Here is a 17,408-nt window from a genome sequence, read left to right as displayed (position 1 = left end):
AAAATCAATTGCGGAGCAAAGCAATTACCAACCAATACTCGCTATTGTATGCTTCAGATAGGCAACCTAATAACGAATTCAGAACGAAAAATTGGACGAGGACAAATATTTTCACGCACAATAAACACTGTGTGAGAGTGCACGAGATCGAAAGTCAACCGCTCTCAAAGAAATAATTGATTAACTTTGAATTCAAATGCCAGTTATTCAGAAAGCAAAATCGTGCTAACGTTTCAAAGCGGTAACAAACGAAAGCATTGTGTTTCTTTGTACATCGAATAATATGATCATTTCTCTGCAATAAAATTCTCCTCTTTGCTCGATACCAACCAGAAAAGTTCTGTTCCAATAACCTGTAGTTCTTGGCGTCAATGATAACTTTATACATGCATACATGCCGTTTGAGAAAAAGACAAATCGCGAAATATTCCACGTTGGCTTTGTAAGAATATAGAATACGTATGGTCACAGAAAAGTCTGATGTTTTCCAGTAATCTTGAGTTCAATTGATTCCACGATCCTCTATAAAGAGGATGCTGGCTGTGGCAAATCTCGAATTATTTATTATTACTACTTTACTCTGTTATTTTTCTCTTTAATTCAAGAAAGGTTCCCTTTCTTTATTTGATCATTTGATTATAAAATACACTAAGGTAATGAAAATAGATTTGAAGCCTTTCCACATTGATTCACAAACTAGTTTACCTCCAAATTTCGCGAATTATGTTGAATACAAATCGCATTAACTAATTACGGACGCTATATGATGTAGAAGGCAAAATTTTTAATTTCTCGGTGATTGAAATTGCTAACATAAATTACATCCATTCACATAATAATTACCAACGGAAAGATAGCAGGTCAGCGAGCCGTTTTGGAAGTCATTTTACACCTCACTTGATTAGTCCAGTTCGATTTTTTCCAAGGTTTTCCAACATGGACATAACGATCTTTCCTTCGTTAAAATGACACGAAAAACACGGATTCGAACGTTCTCGAAACAGGACCGAAACGCAAATTCAGCCGACCATCGTCTCTCGTAACGTTAGTCGATCTTCTGCATTGTCGGCAGCAAAAGCGTGTAATTTCATCGCCTCCTTCGTATCATTCGAGCTGAACGGGTGTAAGTTGCAGGTGCAACGTTCCACGCAAAGATAAAACTCTGTTACGTAAGCAATTCTTACGAACTTACGAGCGGGATACGGACTAATTATATTATTCTTTCCGTGTCTGACGAAGTCTATCTACTGACACGTTCATGCAATCGTTTATTCTACTGCGTGTCACATGAAAGACCAGTGAAAAATATATGTTATGCATCTCATTTTCGTTATAATGAAATACAATCACATTTGTTGATCCGATTTGCGGTATTAAATGTGTTCAATTAAATCGGATAATTGAAATCAACGTGTAATTGCCGACGCGTGAAAATTACGGACCACAGAATTGTTCAATAACGGCTCCATCTTCTAGAATAAATTTTTCCCTGTAGCTTTAACAATTACTTTGATGGATAGAGTTTGTTTGTTTAATTATTCGAAAACGTATGGCTTAATTGCACGGAACGATATATCGAACTTTGAGCGAGGGACCATTAATAAGCTTGCATATTTCTCGAACAGTTCACGATTCCGATAACGACGTTCCATAACATTTTATTAAATTATCGGTAATTCAAGGCACAGTGGGAACAGCGAACCTTTTCAAGCTGTCAGACGAATAACCAGAGAACTTAATCAAATTCCTGGCCAATGGAGGTTGAAGAGTAATTTGCAATAGCTAACGTAAAGCCTCTGAAATCGATCGTGCGCTATCGCGTGATACACACACGAATTATCATTTATTATTTAAATAACAAAGAGTATAAAAGAATCATCATACATAATGGATGATTGTTTGCAATTTCGTTTGAAATACGGTAATTTAACTGTTTAAGCTTTTCTATTGAAAATCTCTCTTATTTCAAGCTCAATTACGGAGATTCTAATTAATGCGTGCTATCTCGAGTGAATCTGAAGGGTTTGTTCCATCCAATTTACCACAGACAAGAAACTAACTAGTCCCAAATGCTGGTTACGTTCCCGCGACACGTCGTTTCGACTCGATCTTTACTTTCGTATCACAGCTTTTTATTACCTGATACTCTATTCTTTATCTGTAAGCACGATATACAAAGAGTTCGATGAAATCGTACAACATCTACATTCAGTAATCGACTTTACTTCAGTGAAAACGATTTTTATTTTCTGATGGATGAAAATATCTATTATTACATACCAAATAACTACGTACCAATTTCATACGAGTATAATATATCTAAAATTGGAAACACTGAACGAATCGAAGGTAGAAGCAATCTGTTATTCGTTCCCTTGCTTTTCGACGAGAGTAATTTGTGCTTGAATCGATACCGAGCAGCTTTTCAATTTATTGAAAATCATATGTCGTCGGAACGATGGAAAGTCGGAGCGGTATGACACGCGTCGCGATGAATTTACGAGGCCCGTCGGCGAGGAAACACAGGTAGCACTCCGGACAGGTGAGAGAACGGAATGCGAGGCCATCTGTTAGTTTCAGAATAAAGTAGCCGGCGCAGGTCGATCGTAACAGAACCTCCAGGTAGCGCTTACGGCGAAGAAATCACCACCAAGAGAAAGTACATTCGCATGGTGCAATCGATGCGCGTCCATTTAAACTTGACACTTGTCAGCAAGTCCCTCATTCTCCAATGAAACCGGTTCGTCGGTCGTCCACCACGTAACCGATTACATGCTCGACAATACGACCAATTTTCAAGGAAAATCGTGTCGCATTTATTTCAAAAGAATTTCGCCTCTTTTAGTAGTAGCACTTAGCTTCATCATGTTTGGAGAAAATTAAAGTTTGCATAACAGACGCTGCGAAATTGGTTACGCAGCGGTTCTACCAATCGAAAAGGTTTTACTTTACGATATTGCAATTAAAGTATCTTTTAAATTAACGTCTTTCTTGACGTAACTAGGTTAATAACTTTTTTAGAGAAATAATCATCGTATAATCTTATCGCTTCCACCTAGTCAAATTTTCGTCCGCTCAAAATGTTTGCAATAATAAATTAAAATTGAACACTTGTACGTTGAGTTAGGCTACTTAATATGCAGTTGCATCACCGAGTTATGTCTCAGATAATTATTATACTACATAATAATTACACGGGCTACACAATCTTCCGATTTCTAGTAACGAAGTTATACTAAAACCTGTGCTTCCATTTGAAATGTGCAAGAGTTCATCAAGAATCACTAAAATTGCGAAACGAAAATATTTTAGCGATTGATAGAGGAACGATCGATTACCGCGTCGTGGCTAAAACGATTAATTACTTTGTCGATTCGATCGAGAATTTGTCAAATGAATAGTAATTCCTGTACTCGTTCGAAATTCAAGAGCCTCGTTGGTTTCTATGAATTTCCGATAGATTTGAGAACCAAATTGCCACCTGTCGCGTAAATTCCGATCCTTTGAAGATTAATATCATTTACATGGGCATACATACATAGTCGCTATAATGTTACGTATCAAATCTGAAGTCAAGCTCTGTAATAGCGATATCTGTCAAATGTTCGACGACGCGTTTATTGTATTCTATCAATAACCAAGCGAAAAAAGAACAGAATGAAAATTCATATTTCACTCGCACGTAAGTTGCCAATGGGAATTCGTACAAGAACCGGAAATCTACACAAAAAGTATTCAAAGAGCAAGATTTTGAATTAATCTTAACGTTAACCCAAATCTTGATGAATTTTCGTTAATACAATCTTCTTCTATCTGTAACCGTTTCCAGGTCTTAGAAGGTTGAACTTTGGAGGATGATTTAAACTTCCTTTAGGATCCTTTAAACTCGAGTTGGCGTAGCTAAAAAAATATACGTATCTAGTATCATTGGCTATTCTTCAAGTCTATAAAGTTTCATCCATATCGGAGTCGAATCGTCTGTGACCTTTTCTTGTTCGAATAGCCTCGTCTGGTATTTACGGAATGGCATTTCCAAAGATTAATAACTCAAGCCTTTCACGGTCGCGACAGATGTACTGGAAATAGGAAATTAAATAATACGAAGTTAATTAATACGCGGTTCGTCCATCGATACTCACGAACATAGTTACTTAACTCTTTTTTGTGTTTTTTTTTCTTTTATTACGAATAGGTGTCATCTTTCGAAAACGAACTCGAAAAAAAAGAACAAAGGAGCGAACTCTGTTTCGAAAACACGCGGATGGTTCAATAAAGAAAAAAGAATAGTTTATTCACAGAATCGTGGAAACTGGAGATACAAAAGAGAGTGGCGATCGTACGAAATGAATATAAAAAAATATCGTTATATAAAATCCCAATAATGTAAAGGTGAAAAAGAAAATACGTATACCTATCGGAAAATTACATTTGTCATATTTTTTCACAAGCGCCTTGAAATTCGCTGAAGGATTTGAAAATACGTATCGAAAGGAATCCGAACATATCGATATTTATATGTATTTTAAATAGGATCGATCTCGAATAGCATCCATAACTCTCGGAATTATCCTCCGCCTTCTTTTTCATATCACAGTACCTTTCCTCAGAATATCGCGGTACGATCCTTTACAAGTTTGCCTATGCATTTGTTCGTGACATCCAACGCGAGATACGTGAATACACAAGAGGGCGAATCGCTCTGGAAACTTGTACGACTTAAAAGAATATACAGAGAGTACGGGAATGTACAAGGAACGAAACTTTGCGGTAGCTCCCTCTCATCGGATTAACTGTTTGGCCAGGAACTGCGAAGAAACTTGCCCTGCAATGTCCCATTTTAAATTCGAAAAACACGCGAATCGCATTCAGAGAATACATTGTTCGGAAATTCGCTTCAATCCGCGTTCCTCCGCGTTAGCCGACTGTATTCTATTCGCTAATTTCCAGATAAATTTTTCTACGTAACAAGTTGACCGACTTTTCGTTCTCCATACACGTTCATTTATTTCACTGGTTTTTCCCTCTATGTGTATTTCGTTTTTCTCGCCGTATTGATTTCCCCTGTTTGATCAATTTTCTTACGCACAACCGAATTCGATTAACTGTTCAAATACGCTTTAAGAAATCGAGCGTAGCTCGGGAGAAGTTTTGTAACATCTCGTAAAACATCGTTTTTGTTTTTACAAATAAACTAGGGCCTCGTTTAGAGCGAATTAACGTATTTGTTAACATTTGGTCCCGCGTTTCTGGCCGCGTTCGGTATAAACCAGAATCACGCACGACTAGTACTATAATGTTTCTTTGTGCGTTGGTTCGGATGCACTCGCGGACTCTGCGTGGGCTAATGCGTGGGCGATCTTAAGCGAGATCGGGCCCAGTTGAACGAACGTGCGGTTACGTCGCATTACACTTGGCGCATTTGTACGGTCGTTGCTTGAGGGCTTCTCTCGAGTTCTCTCTGTGTGCCATAAAGCGGAGAAGCATTTAGCCGAGAGCACGCGACAAATGTCGCACCTTTGTCGAACTATAAATCGTCCCATAGATTGGTATACGATCGTTTGAATGGCACTCGTGCCAGTTTGAACGACGTTTTAGTGCTACGATATTTTTAACGACGAATAGGCGCGCCATAAACTTGGTAGCCATTTTTAATTTTGCATGAAAAGGAACCGCGTTCGCGGCGAATGGAAAAGTTACGGATTAAGTTTATTGCCGCTGTAAATTACAAATGTAATTACGTGCTATGGATATGACCCCGATCTCGTTAAATTATGTCAGTCCACCGATATCGTTATATTGTTATGCGGATATACATCGGCGCATCAATATTCTTGTGTTGTTGCATCGATATTCTAATATCGTTATATTGCAGTGTGGCTATTCTTATATGTAGTTAAACATTTTATGATCCCGATTGTAATTTTTAATTTCGCTCGGAGATATGTGTCCTGGATAAACGAACAAATGTGTGGTTGAAGTTTATGATAAATGTTCTAGATAATCGAATCATCTTACTTTGTTCATTTATCGCTCTTATGGCAAACGTGTATAATTTGGTCAAACAGGTTGATCAAGATATTAATGACACTAAGAAGTTGACAAACATACACGTGGATTTACCTGGAGAATAGACTATCTATCGGGGAAGGAGCATCTGCCGCAAGTGATGTGTATGTAACTGTACTGATAATAACTTTAGGTCACTGAGGACTATCACTTGGAGGTAGCTAGTACAACTAGGGGCGAAGTAATCGAACTTCTCGAAAATTTGATTGCATTAACTAACGTTGATAGCGCGTGTATCAATGTTGAACGAATTACAACGACTGTCTCACATATCGTGAAAGTTACGAAAAATATGCACATGCTTGCGTAGTCTTCGATAAAAAGAGGAACATATTTACTCTGTACGTATACGCGGGATAAGTGCAATTCTTTTCATTAAATCTTGTTTTCCAACACGGTCACAAAATAGATAGCTTATCGATCGACCGACGGGATGTATAGGAAACGAGATTATGAACGGAATGAAATAATTCTTAAAGCTTGTACAACTGCCGAGAGATTCATTCGAAGCACACGTAATGCAGTACCAGATAGCATTTAAATGAAAGCCAATTAAAAGAGCGGTTGAACTTCTAAACGACCGAGAAATGCGGTAGAGTAAACTGAAAGTTAAGCCGGTACTTTCGTTTATTTCCCGCGTTCCAACATGCATGATTCTCATCGTATCGAGAATATATCTTACATTTCTACGTAGGAATCTTTAATCATACTTGGAGCATCATTGAATAACTTACCCATTATGCGCCAGAAAAGACTTTGGCAAGGAAAGAGACCGCTGATGAGGATCCAAGGAGACGTCCCCTGACAGAGAATCCTCCCCTCTCGTTGGAGCACTTCCAGGCCTGGACAGCATTCCATCTTTCGGCGGTTCTATTAGCGTCTTCAAAGAACCAATCACCGCATCTTCCATTGGAGTTGACGCTCCGGAACTTTTTGCGTTCCTCGGACTTTTCGTCACCGTTCGATCGGATGTGGTGACCCAAATGTCGCTACTAGAAGACGACGATGTAGTCGACGAGGACGCGACTTGACCACTCGGCGATCTATTCATGATACTCTTCCCTTGAACCGGCGACACTTTTCTATCTTTACTTTCACAACCTTCGAAGCTGCCAGTGAATTCAGGTTTCTGATAGTATCGATGATATTCCCTCTTCTCTACGCTCGACCCGTTCCCGTTGGATCCTTCGAGAGGCGACCATCGATTCGACTGCTTCAACACGCTTTTGGGTTGCCTTTCTTGATATTTCGACGTGTTGCTGTTGTTCTGTTCCCGGTTAACTCGATTCTTTCGAGAAGTTTCGCGATCACGGAACTCCCGATCGTCCATTCGCTCTAACGATGCTGGGGATGAACTGGCGCTTCCTCTGTTCGCGTGGTTCCCGGTGTCCGTGGGGAGTCTTTGATGAGCCGGATAGCTCTGGGATAGCTTCATAAATACCGGTGCCTGGTTAGGGGAGTACAGAGTATCTCTCTGTGAGCAATGTGGCCAGAAATCGCATGTACTGCTGTTGCAGCGTAGTTTCGTGTCGGGACTGATGCAGAAGTCGTGGTTCGAAGACGAGGGATTTGCATTCGGGGTCGTTGCCCCCCTCTGAAGCGTCTTTGGCCGTCTGGATTGTTGTTGTTGTTGTTGTTGTTGTTGCTGTTGTTGCTGTTGCGATTGCTGCGGCTGCTGTGACTGCTGTTGCATACACATGCCGCTTGATTTCGAAGATGGCTGTTGCTTAGACGAGATAAAATAAACGTCGTAAGTGTTGGGATTGTTCCTTTGTCTTTGTTCTTGGCTGTCTTCACGGCGCTCGAAGCGACACGAGAGAAGACTCCTAGCCACTGCGCGACTCCTCGTACCGTAAAGGAACTCGGTTACTGCCTCGGTCTCGCGAAGAAGTTCCTCGTTTAACGCGTTCTCGGTTGACTGCGCTTTTCCTAGGAAACATGCACAAATATACTACAGTATACTACAGTAATAAACAGACAAAGTACAGAAGTGTAAAGAAGGTTCGGGCTCTTGAATACTTATAAGATATTCGAATAATGAAATTGCGATAAAGATACGATGTTCAACTCGTATATGAAATTCGCAAAAAAAAAAAAAAGAAAAAAGAAAACTGCTGCAACGAATGAAACTAGTCAACGAATATACGCACTATTTTGGAGAGCATGACGTTTTCTTTCGTTGCCTCGATCGGTGGAAATTTTCACGACGACTCTGTGGCTCTCGTTAGATTCTCTGGAATGCTCCCTACTCGGTGCGGCGGTGCTGGGGGACCTCTTCTCGGGTAATTGAAGACTTCTGGATCTTCTTACCCGCGACTGATGGGAATCTGGGGACGCTTGCGTCGTTCTGGCACTCTGATGTTGTCTAGAAGCGTTGCTACGCCTGAAAGGATTGGGTGTCGGAGATCTGCCTTGTCTCTCCGCGCTGCTTGACGACGACGAGGAGGAGGAAGGCGAATTGAACGATAACTTGCCGGATTCCGAGGATCCGGGTGATCTTCTTAATCCCTGTTGACTTCTGTGATGACGGCTCTGTCTATTCGGTGAAATCCTTTCCCCATTAGCGCGGATAGACTCTGTGGATGAATTCAGCGCTATTATTGAAGAAGAAACGAGGCTTAGATTCAAAGAGGAGCTAGGATTGTCGTCCTCGTCGTCGCCGTCGTCGTATCCCTCCACCGATGAATCCGTGTTCTCGGCCAATCTGGGCATCGTCGATCTCGTCACGCAACTATCCAGACTTCTGAAACCTACTGACGACGAAGATGAGCTCGAGGACTCTAAGTAACGTTGAACGAACTGCGACCTTCTCGAAGAGGACTGGTCTTCCAATGATTTAGCTTGCGCCATTCGATATTGTTGTTGCTGTTGTTGTTGTTGACTGTTACTGTTTTGCCTTCTAGATCTGGAAGGTGTGTTCGACGATTTCCGGGAAGATGGTGGCAAGGAACTCCAATTCACTTGATGCGGAGGCGAAGGCGGAGGACTGATGATGTCACTGTCCACTATAGCATTGGATCGTGGTAGGAACGGCGGCTTGCCATAATTGTTACGCCCGGAAGAATGCTTCGAGGAGGTCTTTTTGCCGATCACATCTTGAAAGGCAGGCGGAGGTGAGATTATCGGCGTAATCGACGGCGGAGAATAAGATTCGGGGATGCTGTGAGGAGATGTGCAGGTGCTGCTCGCTACAGATTCAAAGTCTTGACCATGCAGAGCTAGATAGTCCGGTCTCTGGGTATCTAATCGTAGAAATTCTTCAGGACATTTCCCTGGTTCGCTGTTGCAATGATAGTCAGCCAATTTAACCGTGGCTCGTCTCGGCAACGGCAGAGTACCTGTGGTTGCCGTTACCAAGCTACTCTCATAGTTTATCCGTCGATTCTCGTCCAGAGACCTTTGTTGCACTTGCACCCAACCCGATCGACCTAAATAGACACCGTCCACCTCCCTGTCGCACCATCGCACCGGTGACAATTCCCTGCTGCAATCTCCACTGATGAAAAGTTCGCCCGAGGTGCCGCTGTTACCCGACAGGTACGAATTCGAGGATTCTCGTCGACGAGAACCCGTCACCTGTCCGTAAATTCATCGATAGAAACAGATGTCTTCCAGACATTTTGACAGCGCGTCCAAACTTTTTCAACGTTCTCTAACAATATCAAACTCTTTCCTCCCTCTTTTCTTTAAAGTCTATCTTTCAAAGGGTTATAACAATTATTGTGATCGAAGTTCTCGATCGTTAGGAAACGAGCGCGTACAACAAAAACTACAATATTTTGAAATTTAAATAAAAGGAACGAGAAAGATTGTAAAAGTTTCGAGCACAGAATTTTACGGTTTGGAGAGCGATAGTTCGCGATACTATATCGAGTTACGAATAGCGCGATATTCCGAAAGAAATACGGCACGATAAAATGATTTTTATTTTTCAAACGTTTTGTTTTACTCGCCTGTCCGTGGCTGTCCTGTCGATGCTGCTTCAAGCTGGAAGTCGACGATGCCGATGCCGTTGTGTCGTGGCGCTTCAAGGATGGTATCGAAGTACCACGCGTGTACGAGCCCCGTGCATTTCCACTTGATTTTCCTTTACTGCCAGTTTGACTTTTATTGCTACCGACGCTATATGATGAGCCTTGAGATCCAACTTCCCACGGATCGGATGTGCTGCGTAAATGCAAGATCGACACGGTTTGGCCTCTGTAAATAAAATATTAAATCAAACTTTTCATACTGATAATAAACATATTATCTGATCGTGTCTTTTCTGATTGTACGTATATATGAAAGAAGCGTGCATTCTTCGAGCATTCAATTCGAAAAATTGATAGGAAGCGTACAACGAATGAGATACATTTATTATTCATGAATATTTGAAGTTGACTCTCTAGGAAACTACCCTTACAGATAGGCCCAAATACATACGTATAATACATACATATATATATCTAAAGTTTGTATTGGTAGAACTCGATTTGAGGAGGTTGTTGCACCGTTACAACCTGGTTTCGGTGCATTTGCTCCCTTCCTCGAACCCGGATACAATCTGCTCGTATAAATATTCATCGAGACTACGCGGCTGGCGATATAGATATCGCGAGATAGAAGAGGAGCAAATAAAAATGTCACAAGGGGAAAGAACGAAAGAAAACGGGGCCGTTGCATCCATCTTGCTTCGAAATGTCTACAAAGGCGAGATTCTTTCCTACCACCAACGATACCGATAGCACCACGATACCGTCGCGAAATGTATATGGCGAAAGCTGGTAACGTACGAGCCGCGGTAAAACGGATTCGTCGGCGTTTCGCGTACCAACGAGAATAATCCTACTGGTCGCGTTTCACGAGACACGAAAACGCTTCCAGTTTAACTGTGATTAAATGTACAAGGGTTTCTTTCTGTTTTCTTTACGCGTTGCGTGCCGGTACGCGTATAGCCTACTAACATAGCGATAAAACGTGATAAGAGAGTAAAAGTAACTCGATTTAAAATAGAGTAATGGAAATTCGCATTCCCAACCAGATTAACAAGAACACTTTCGCGTATAAGAGAATATCAATTTCTAGCGTCGAACAATGTTTCGATGTTACGCGAACAATCGGTGCCACGCTTTAAACGTTTCGTAAAACGCGAGTGGACAGAATGCAAATTTCGTTGCGCCCAAGTATACATATGTAGGTCGTTGGAATAAAATTTTCTCTGGCCGGCAAGTTAATTTCAGGATGTCAATGTGACGGTGTCCGGTGCTACGATAATTCACAAATGTTCCTACCGTTTATCATTAATGAATCTCGGTAAATGTAGTCAACAGTGCGAGGAAAGACGACAACGACGGCAGGAATAATCCTCCGCCGTAATGATTCATGAAAGAAGAAGCAGCTAGAGAAATGGAATCGTCGGCAAGCTTCGAGTCGCAACATAAATGGTTAAAGCGCAAGAATAAATGACATTCTAATCTTCCAAATGACTCGATTCATTTTTTAGATTGAATGACGTAGAATTGGTCGCGTACGAATTTATTAGCGAAATTATAAAATATATAATTCAACGTAAAACGTTTCGATGATAACTGATATCCATCGATTTTTCCGTAAATATAATCGTTATAGTTAATATACTGCGCGATTTTTAATCCTAAAACAGGTTACCGTAGTTCAGAATATATATATATATATAGAACTACTTTATTCTCGTTAACAGCTACGCGACTATTTGTAGCAAGATGCAAATAGACGAATTTATATTACATGGCCTAAGTATGACGTTATTTCTGAATGACCTTATCAGAAGATATATGTGAATGTCCTGGATTAATTATATTTACCTCATAACTGACATCATCTGCAGGGTCTTTCCCTGGCTTTCACACTTGGATTAGGATTACTCTCGCGTGATAAATGAATATACCAAATATAACTGTGTCGTCGAGGATCGATGCAGCGTCATCTCGCGATCACATTAACATTCACATCGATTGAACATTCACACATCTCATGAATTAAACTTCACTGGTACTAAAGTCACAGCACAGATTTAATATTTTAAGATGACGATTACTATCCTCGGAAGAAAACGAAATCGTAAAACGGAGAGTGATGTTTAACGCGAGAAAACTTCAAGAAACAAATGCACGTTTCAAGAAAGTAAGCAAGCTTGCTTTCCCGCGATCCCATTAAACTCCGTAAAAATGATCCGAGACAACTAATTAACCGTATAGGGCTTTGGAAAGAGCTCTAGGATCGCTCTCTCTGTCATTCAACCCGTTGAATTTTGTATTCCCGTGTGTAAACAAGTTGAACTCCGCAGGGTAGTTCCGAGGACAGAGCGAGCGGTGTAGGAAGCGGTTGCCTCGTTTCATTGAGCTTCATGAAACTTACATCGCGCGTAACCACCGAGTCAAAGACTACAAGAAGTAAACAGAAGAAAGAGAGAGAAAGAGTGAGAGAGAAACAGAGAAAGAGAGAGAGATAGAGAGATAGAGAGAGAGAGAGCGAATAAACGTAAACTCCAAATGGTTGGATCATGGGATCGAATTCATTTTCTTTTTATCAAATCGACGTATCGACGATGCTTGTCGCCTCGGTATTAATCTCGTGACGAAACGACCTCTCTCACATTATTCACCAAAACTAATGTCGTTAATTATATTATCCCCTTCTGCTACTATTCGCTTAGTCCGACGTGTCCTTTTTTGGCCTGGCCATGTCACACCGACGAATAAAGCACTCGACGAACGGGACAATGAACTCCCTAGCCCACGTAAAAAATTAACACGTTCTGCGTCGTGTAGTTCTTTCAGTGACCCACGGTATTACTGAAGAAATTATTATCGTGCCGGTCATGATATTCATCAGACTCGATTATCAATCGAAATTATCAGGAATTCTCTTGAACTTACATTTTTCGGATATTCTTTCATTGAACGTAGCGTGACGTATTAATCTAGAGATTAACTGATTCACCTTCCTTATAAAAAGATAAGATAATAAACGAGAGCGATTATTTGTCCGATAATTTGTAACAAGCACTATTTCGAATGAAACTATCAACACGTATAGAGTTGACAAGAATCAACAACAATCACGAGCAACATTACCTGTGCAATCACGTACTACGATACATATACCAACACGCAATGTTGAAAAAGTGAAAGTGAAGTGCAAAATAATTGGAAATCGTGAATCGCGAATAACCATCGTTAAAATCGAGTTATATTCCTCTCTCATCTGCCCATCCCTTCCATGAACGAAAAAAGAAGAAATAGGAAAGACTGATGGAAATATTCTTTTTACATCGAAGGAGTACCGTACACATGAAATATGTAAATGAGGAGAACAGAGGTAACGAGAGATAGAGGGAGGCAAAAGAAAAAGAATAAAATGAAGCGAAGAATATATGAATGGAGAGAAAAGAAGCACAGAGAGAACACACGCGTTACCTGTCGCCGCGGGAGCCAGTGGCTGTGTTTGAGATGTCGGTAGAATTCGCGGCTGAACTGACTCTACGAGGCGGCAAGGCTGGAGCAGGGGCCTGACTCGAGGACGAGGTCGAAACGGGCCCTATGACGCCTACGTTGCCCCCACGTACTCCGTCCTCGACCGAATGTTGCCTGGAGGATTGCGAGCTCTGCAACAGCCAACGACGTCCGGCGCTCCTCGTCACCACCGTGGCTCCGCTCGACCCTGTTGCTTGATGGGACACCGTCCCTCCGCTGTCCAGTGACGTGCTCTGCGATCAGAAATTCAAATCAGCGAGGTTCGTTCGATCGTTGTCGCGGTACAAACTCGGGAGGGGGTTACTTTCAATTTTCCAGTAATTTCGTAGATATGGCAATGGAATATTATAAGAAAGTGTAGTTACGGAGATAAGAATTAAGCGTTGACTTGAGTATCTCAGGCGAAGAAGAGATGGAATATTCCATCGCAAAGTTTCAATCGTAGAGTTTTGGGAATGTTCTTTGGCATTTTATGAGATGCTTGGTAAGACTAGGTTGATATTTGGAAGATTGAAAGATTGATATAATACATGATTTGGATTGTGGACCTTGGATACTTCCTATCCCTATGATTCGTATTCTGATGAGTTTAAAGATGAGTTTAAAGTTAAAATAAATGGGTAAAATAAATAGCAATTGTCAAATGCTATTAAACGCTACTTAAGAGTAAGCAGCGTTCAATAGTATTTTCTATTTCAGTATTTCATATTTTACGGACGTAGGACACATTTAGCACAAGACACTGTAAACGATGTTCCCTTAATGCGGCCACTTGGATGCGGTTAGAATAAATAGGAACGTATTTGACTTCTTTTCTTTAGTTTTTGCAATTATTCCTTCGATGGGGAAGCTAATCGATTCAGTATAGGCCGTCGCTCGGAGGTTTCTCATTGGTCTCGTCTATTCACTGTCTCCTTTTTATCTCTTTTTTTCAATTCGTTTTGTCCGTATCTTTCGATGAACGACAAGCTATAGTATCCCCGATCAATAGAGAATTCACATTTTTCGACAGGGGAATTGGGGATTCGATAATCGCTTCGAGGAAATCGCCATAGAATTTCTTAAGATTTCGTGGAATATCGAGAGGAGAAGGTTTATCGTCCATCTTTATGCAGCTTCGTTAATTGCATTCGTGCCTTCCTGTCGCATTATTCAAATTCCATCCACCGAACATGACTAGTTTCGTGACTGGTGCTTTTAACAAGAAGAACGTTAATTTTTTATCACAATAAGACTACACATAATTCTTCTCCTTTTACAACTAATTTATTTATTTCATATGATATACTTGATATACGTTTCGTAGCTTCACAGTAACTCTTTATCTAATTTCATAATTATCATGTTTTTATCTACTTAAAAAGAACAAAAGTTAAACGTTATTACTCCGCTTTATTACAAAGAACATTTTTCCCATTTTACTACCTCTGTTATTTCTAAATGTTACAACTTAACCTTTTGTTTCCAGTGACATCTACGAATCTTGATGAATAGAAGGATCATGAAACCATTTTAGAGAATTTACCACAAAAAGAGGTTTCTGAGTAAATAGAAGGGTTATAAAACAATTTTATAAGCTTCACCATAAAATAAAATTCGTGTCAGTATGATTTCTTTTACTCGGCTGAGTTTCTAATATTAAAAGGAAAAATGATGAATATCTTTGGACGCGGTCAATATGTCGGCTTGAAAGTCATACGCATGTTTGTCGAGATTGCATAAAGGAATTCTGGAAGTCGTAGTGACGAGCGGCGGCGCGTCGCTACACGAGATGAACTGTAGTTTATAAACTCACGGTTACGCGCAACATAGGTTGCCGCTGTTTCTACTTCCAAATACGGACGAGGTGCGAGAGACTGGCTACGCAACTCCTTCGATGAAAGTATTTTTATTTTCGTTGTGTGTTACGCCGAAGAAACCCGTCTTCACTTGGCGATCCACCGAGAATCAAGAGGGGACGAAGCGAACCGGTGAACCTATCGCTTGGAAACGCTGTGTCGATTAGATTCTCGCCAATTAATCGTGGCTTATCCTTTCCCTATTTCATCGCCACCGATCGGAATTGGTGCCGTTGATAAGAAATACGAGGAAATCGACGTCACAGCGGTGTATTTTATTACGCGCACGCGTTGGATTTCTTTCGGCAATTTCGGTTGTTTACCTAACCTGGAAAATTGAAACGACCGCGCGTCTCGAAACAGGATAGAAATCGTCTGAAATATCTAGGCCGAGTCAATAATTTAACCGCTGTGAATGAATTTATCGTATTCCTACGACGAAACTTTGCCTTGTCTGAGTCTCTGTATCTTTGGAATTCGATGCATTTAATCGGTTCCAACTAAAAAGCTCAACAAACTTCCTGATAAACGTGAATTATGATTAACATATTTGAAAGCGGTAACGCACTGGCTGTGTCGCGAGAAGGAAACCGTGTTGCTATTATCAAACAACATTGGAAATACAATTGGAGAAGTAAGTTGGCGCAGAGGAAGTATGCAACAAATAAATAGAGTATACGTGGAGCAGAGAACGTCGTGAAAAATTAAAAAGTAATATTGGCTTCGAGAGAACATCGAAATGTCGGTTCTCGCGTATGTATCGTGTTATAGTTACAGGTCTCAAATGGATTAAATTTTTATGAAGAACAGAATTATCGAATACTTACGTTTAAGTGATTTTTCCTGGATGTGACGGAAGAATCCTGCGAGGAGCCCCTCGAGTAATGCCTGGAGAACACTTCCGCGAGTCTGGACCTTCCCGAATTAGTTGCGTTCGACTTGGATTTGTTCGGCGAGGATTCATCGCCGGTTTTAGCTAAATTCGGGTTGCTGCTCTTACGCTCCGGGAAAACTAAATGCTCGATGTTTGGCGTGTATCCAGGATCGCTTCTAACGATATCCTGAAGGGTAACGCGGCCACCAGTGCTCGGTCCGCCATTGCTGAAACAGTCCGAAAAACCGTTTCCCCTTTCCGCCAATTCTCGCGTCGCGATATCATCATATTCGTATACATCTTGTTTATTTGCAAGTCAAAAGATCAGGTACTCGTTCGGCCCGATAAGAATGTGAATCGTAGAATGTTAATATTTATAGAGGCTGCGAAGCTTGCTATTCTCCCGCAGGAAAAATCTTGTCTCGGGGGTGTTGAGATTCTTTTCGCGTGAAAGGAATTTTGTCAAGGGACGTGGAGAAAGGGTGGGCACGAACGTGAAAGAGTAGAAACAACGTGGAGGGAACAAAGGAAAGGGAGAAACAAAAAAGGGGCAGAAGGCGGATCAGTGAAATGCACGATGAATGCAATGTCGTGCACGTCGACACGCGTAATGTCGGCTTAAAAAGGTTAATTATGCAAGCCCACTGTAAGCCGCGGATAGTTTACTTTTCTCTGATATTTTTGTTTGAGATTTCTACTTTTGCTCATCATAATACGTGAAAAACGATTAAAAAGGAACAGAAAAAAGGGGGAGGAGTAGAAAGAGTAGGAAGGAAACGGTCGGATGGTAATAAAAATGTCGGCAGCAGACCGGCCTGGGATCTATTGCGAATATATGAACGAGACGAGGAAAAATATTCGATACCTAGAAAATGTTTCTTTCTACGGTCGGTACTGCTATACATTCTTTTATCCTCTAATGTGTTCGGTTCAAAAAGAAGATCAGGAAATATCAAAGACAAAAATGTAATGGTCTGATATAAAAAAGATAATTTTCGATTTCTAACCAGATGTCACAGCTATGTGTCGACTTTTAAAATAAATTCCTCGATCATCTGTACTTCTATATTTTAATCTTCGATTAGGGTCAAATTAACTTTGTCACCGTCGTTGCACGATTCAGTCTTCGCTAGC

The 17,408-nt window shown here is 40.9% G+C and overlaps 1 protein-coding gene across 5 annotated transcripts in view; it reads right to left on the bottom strand.

Annotated features, from left to right (window-relative positions):
* RhoGEF3 (Rho guanine nucleotide exchange factor 3) overlaps nucleotides 1–17,408 on the bottom strand; it is a 135,169-nt gene that overhangs the window by 75,527 nt on the left and 42,234 nt on the right. For 4 of the 5 annotated variants that reach the window (XM_076622369.1, XM_033338953.2, XM_033338954.2 and 1 more), the window contains 5 exons: nucleotides 16,228–16,501; nucleotides 13,506–13,795; nucleotides 10,020–10,266; nucleotides 8,217–9,642; nucleotides 6,801–7,995 (listed from right to left, as the gene is read on the bottom strand). In XM_076622369.1, coding sequence (XP_076478484.1) covers nucleotides 6,801–7,995; nucleotides 8,217–9,642; nucleotides 10,020–10,266; nucleotides 13,506–13,795; nucleotides 16,228–16,501 — 3,432 coding nt within the window. Of the gene's footprint in view, nucleotides 1–6,800; nucleotides 7,996–8,216; nucleotides 9,643–10,019; nucleotides 10,267–11,891; nucleotides 12,847–13,505; nucleotides 13,796–16,227; nucleotides 16,502–17,408 lie in introns of those variants that run through there. The other variant, XM_076622370.1, reaches the window with a different exon arrangement.

The sequence above is a fragment of the Bombus vancouverensis genome, chromosome 10 (assembly GCF_051014615.1).
Source record: "Bombus vancouverensis nearcticus chromosome 10, iyBomVanc1_principal, whole genome shotgun sequence".
Lineage (NCBI taxonomy): Eukaryota > Metazoa > Arthropoda > Insecta > Hymenoptera > Apidae > Bombus > Bombus vancouverensis.
Note: the sequence above shows the minus strand (reverse complement) of the source record. Positions and strands in the feature narration are given on the sequence as shown.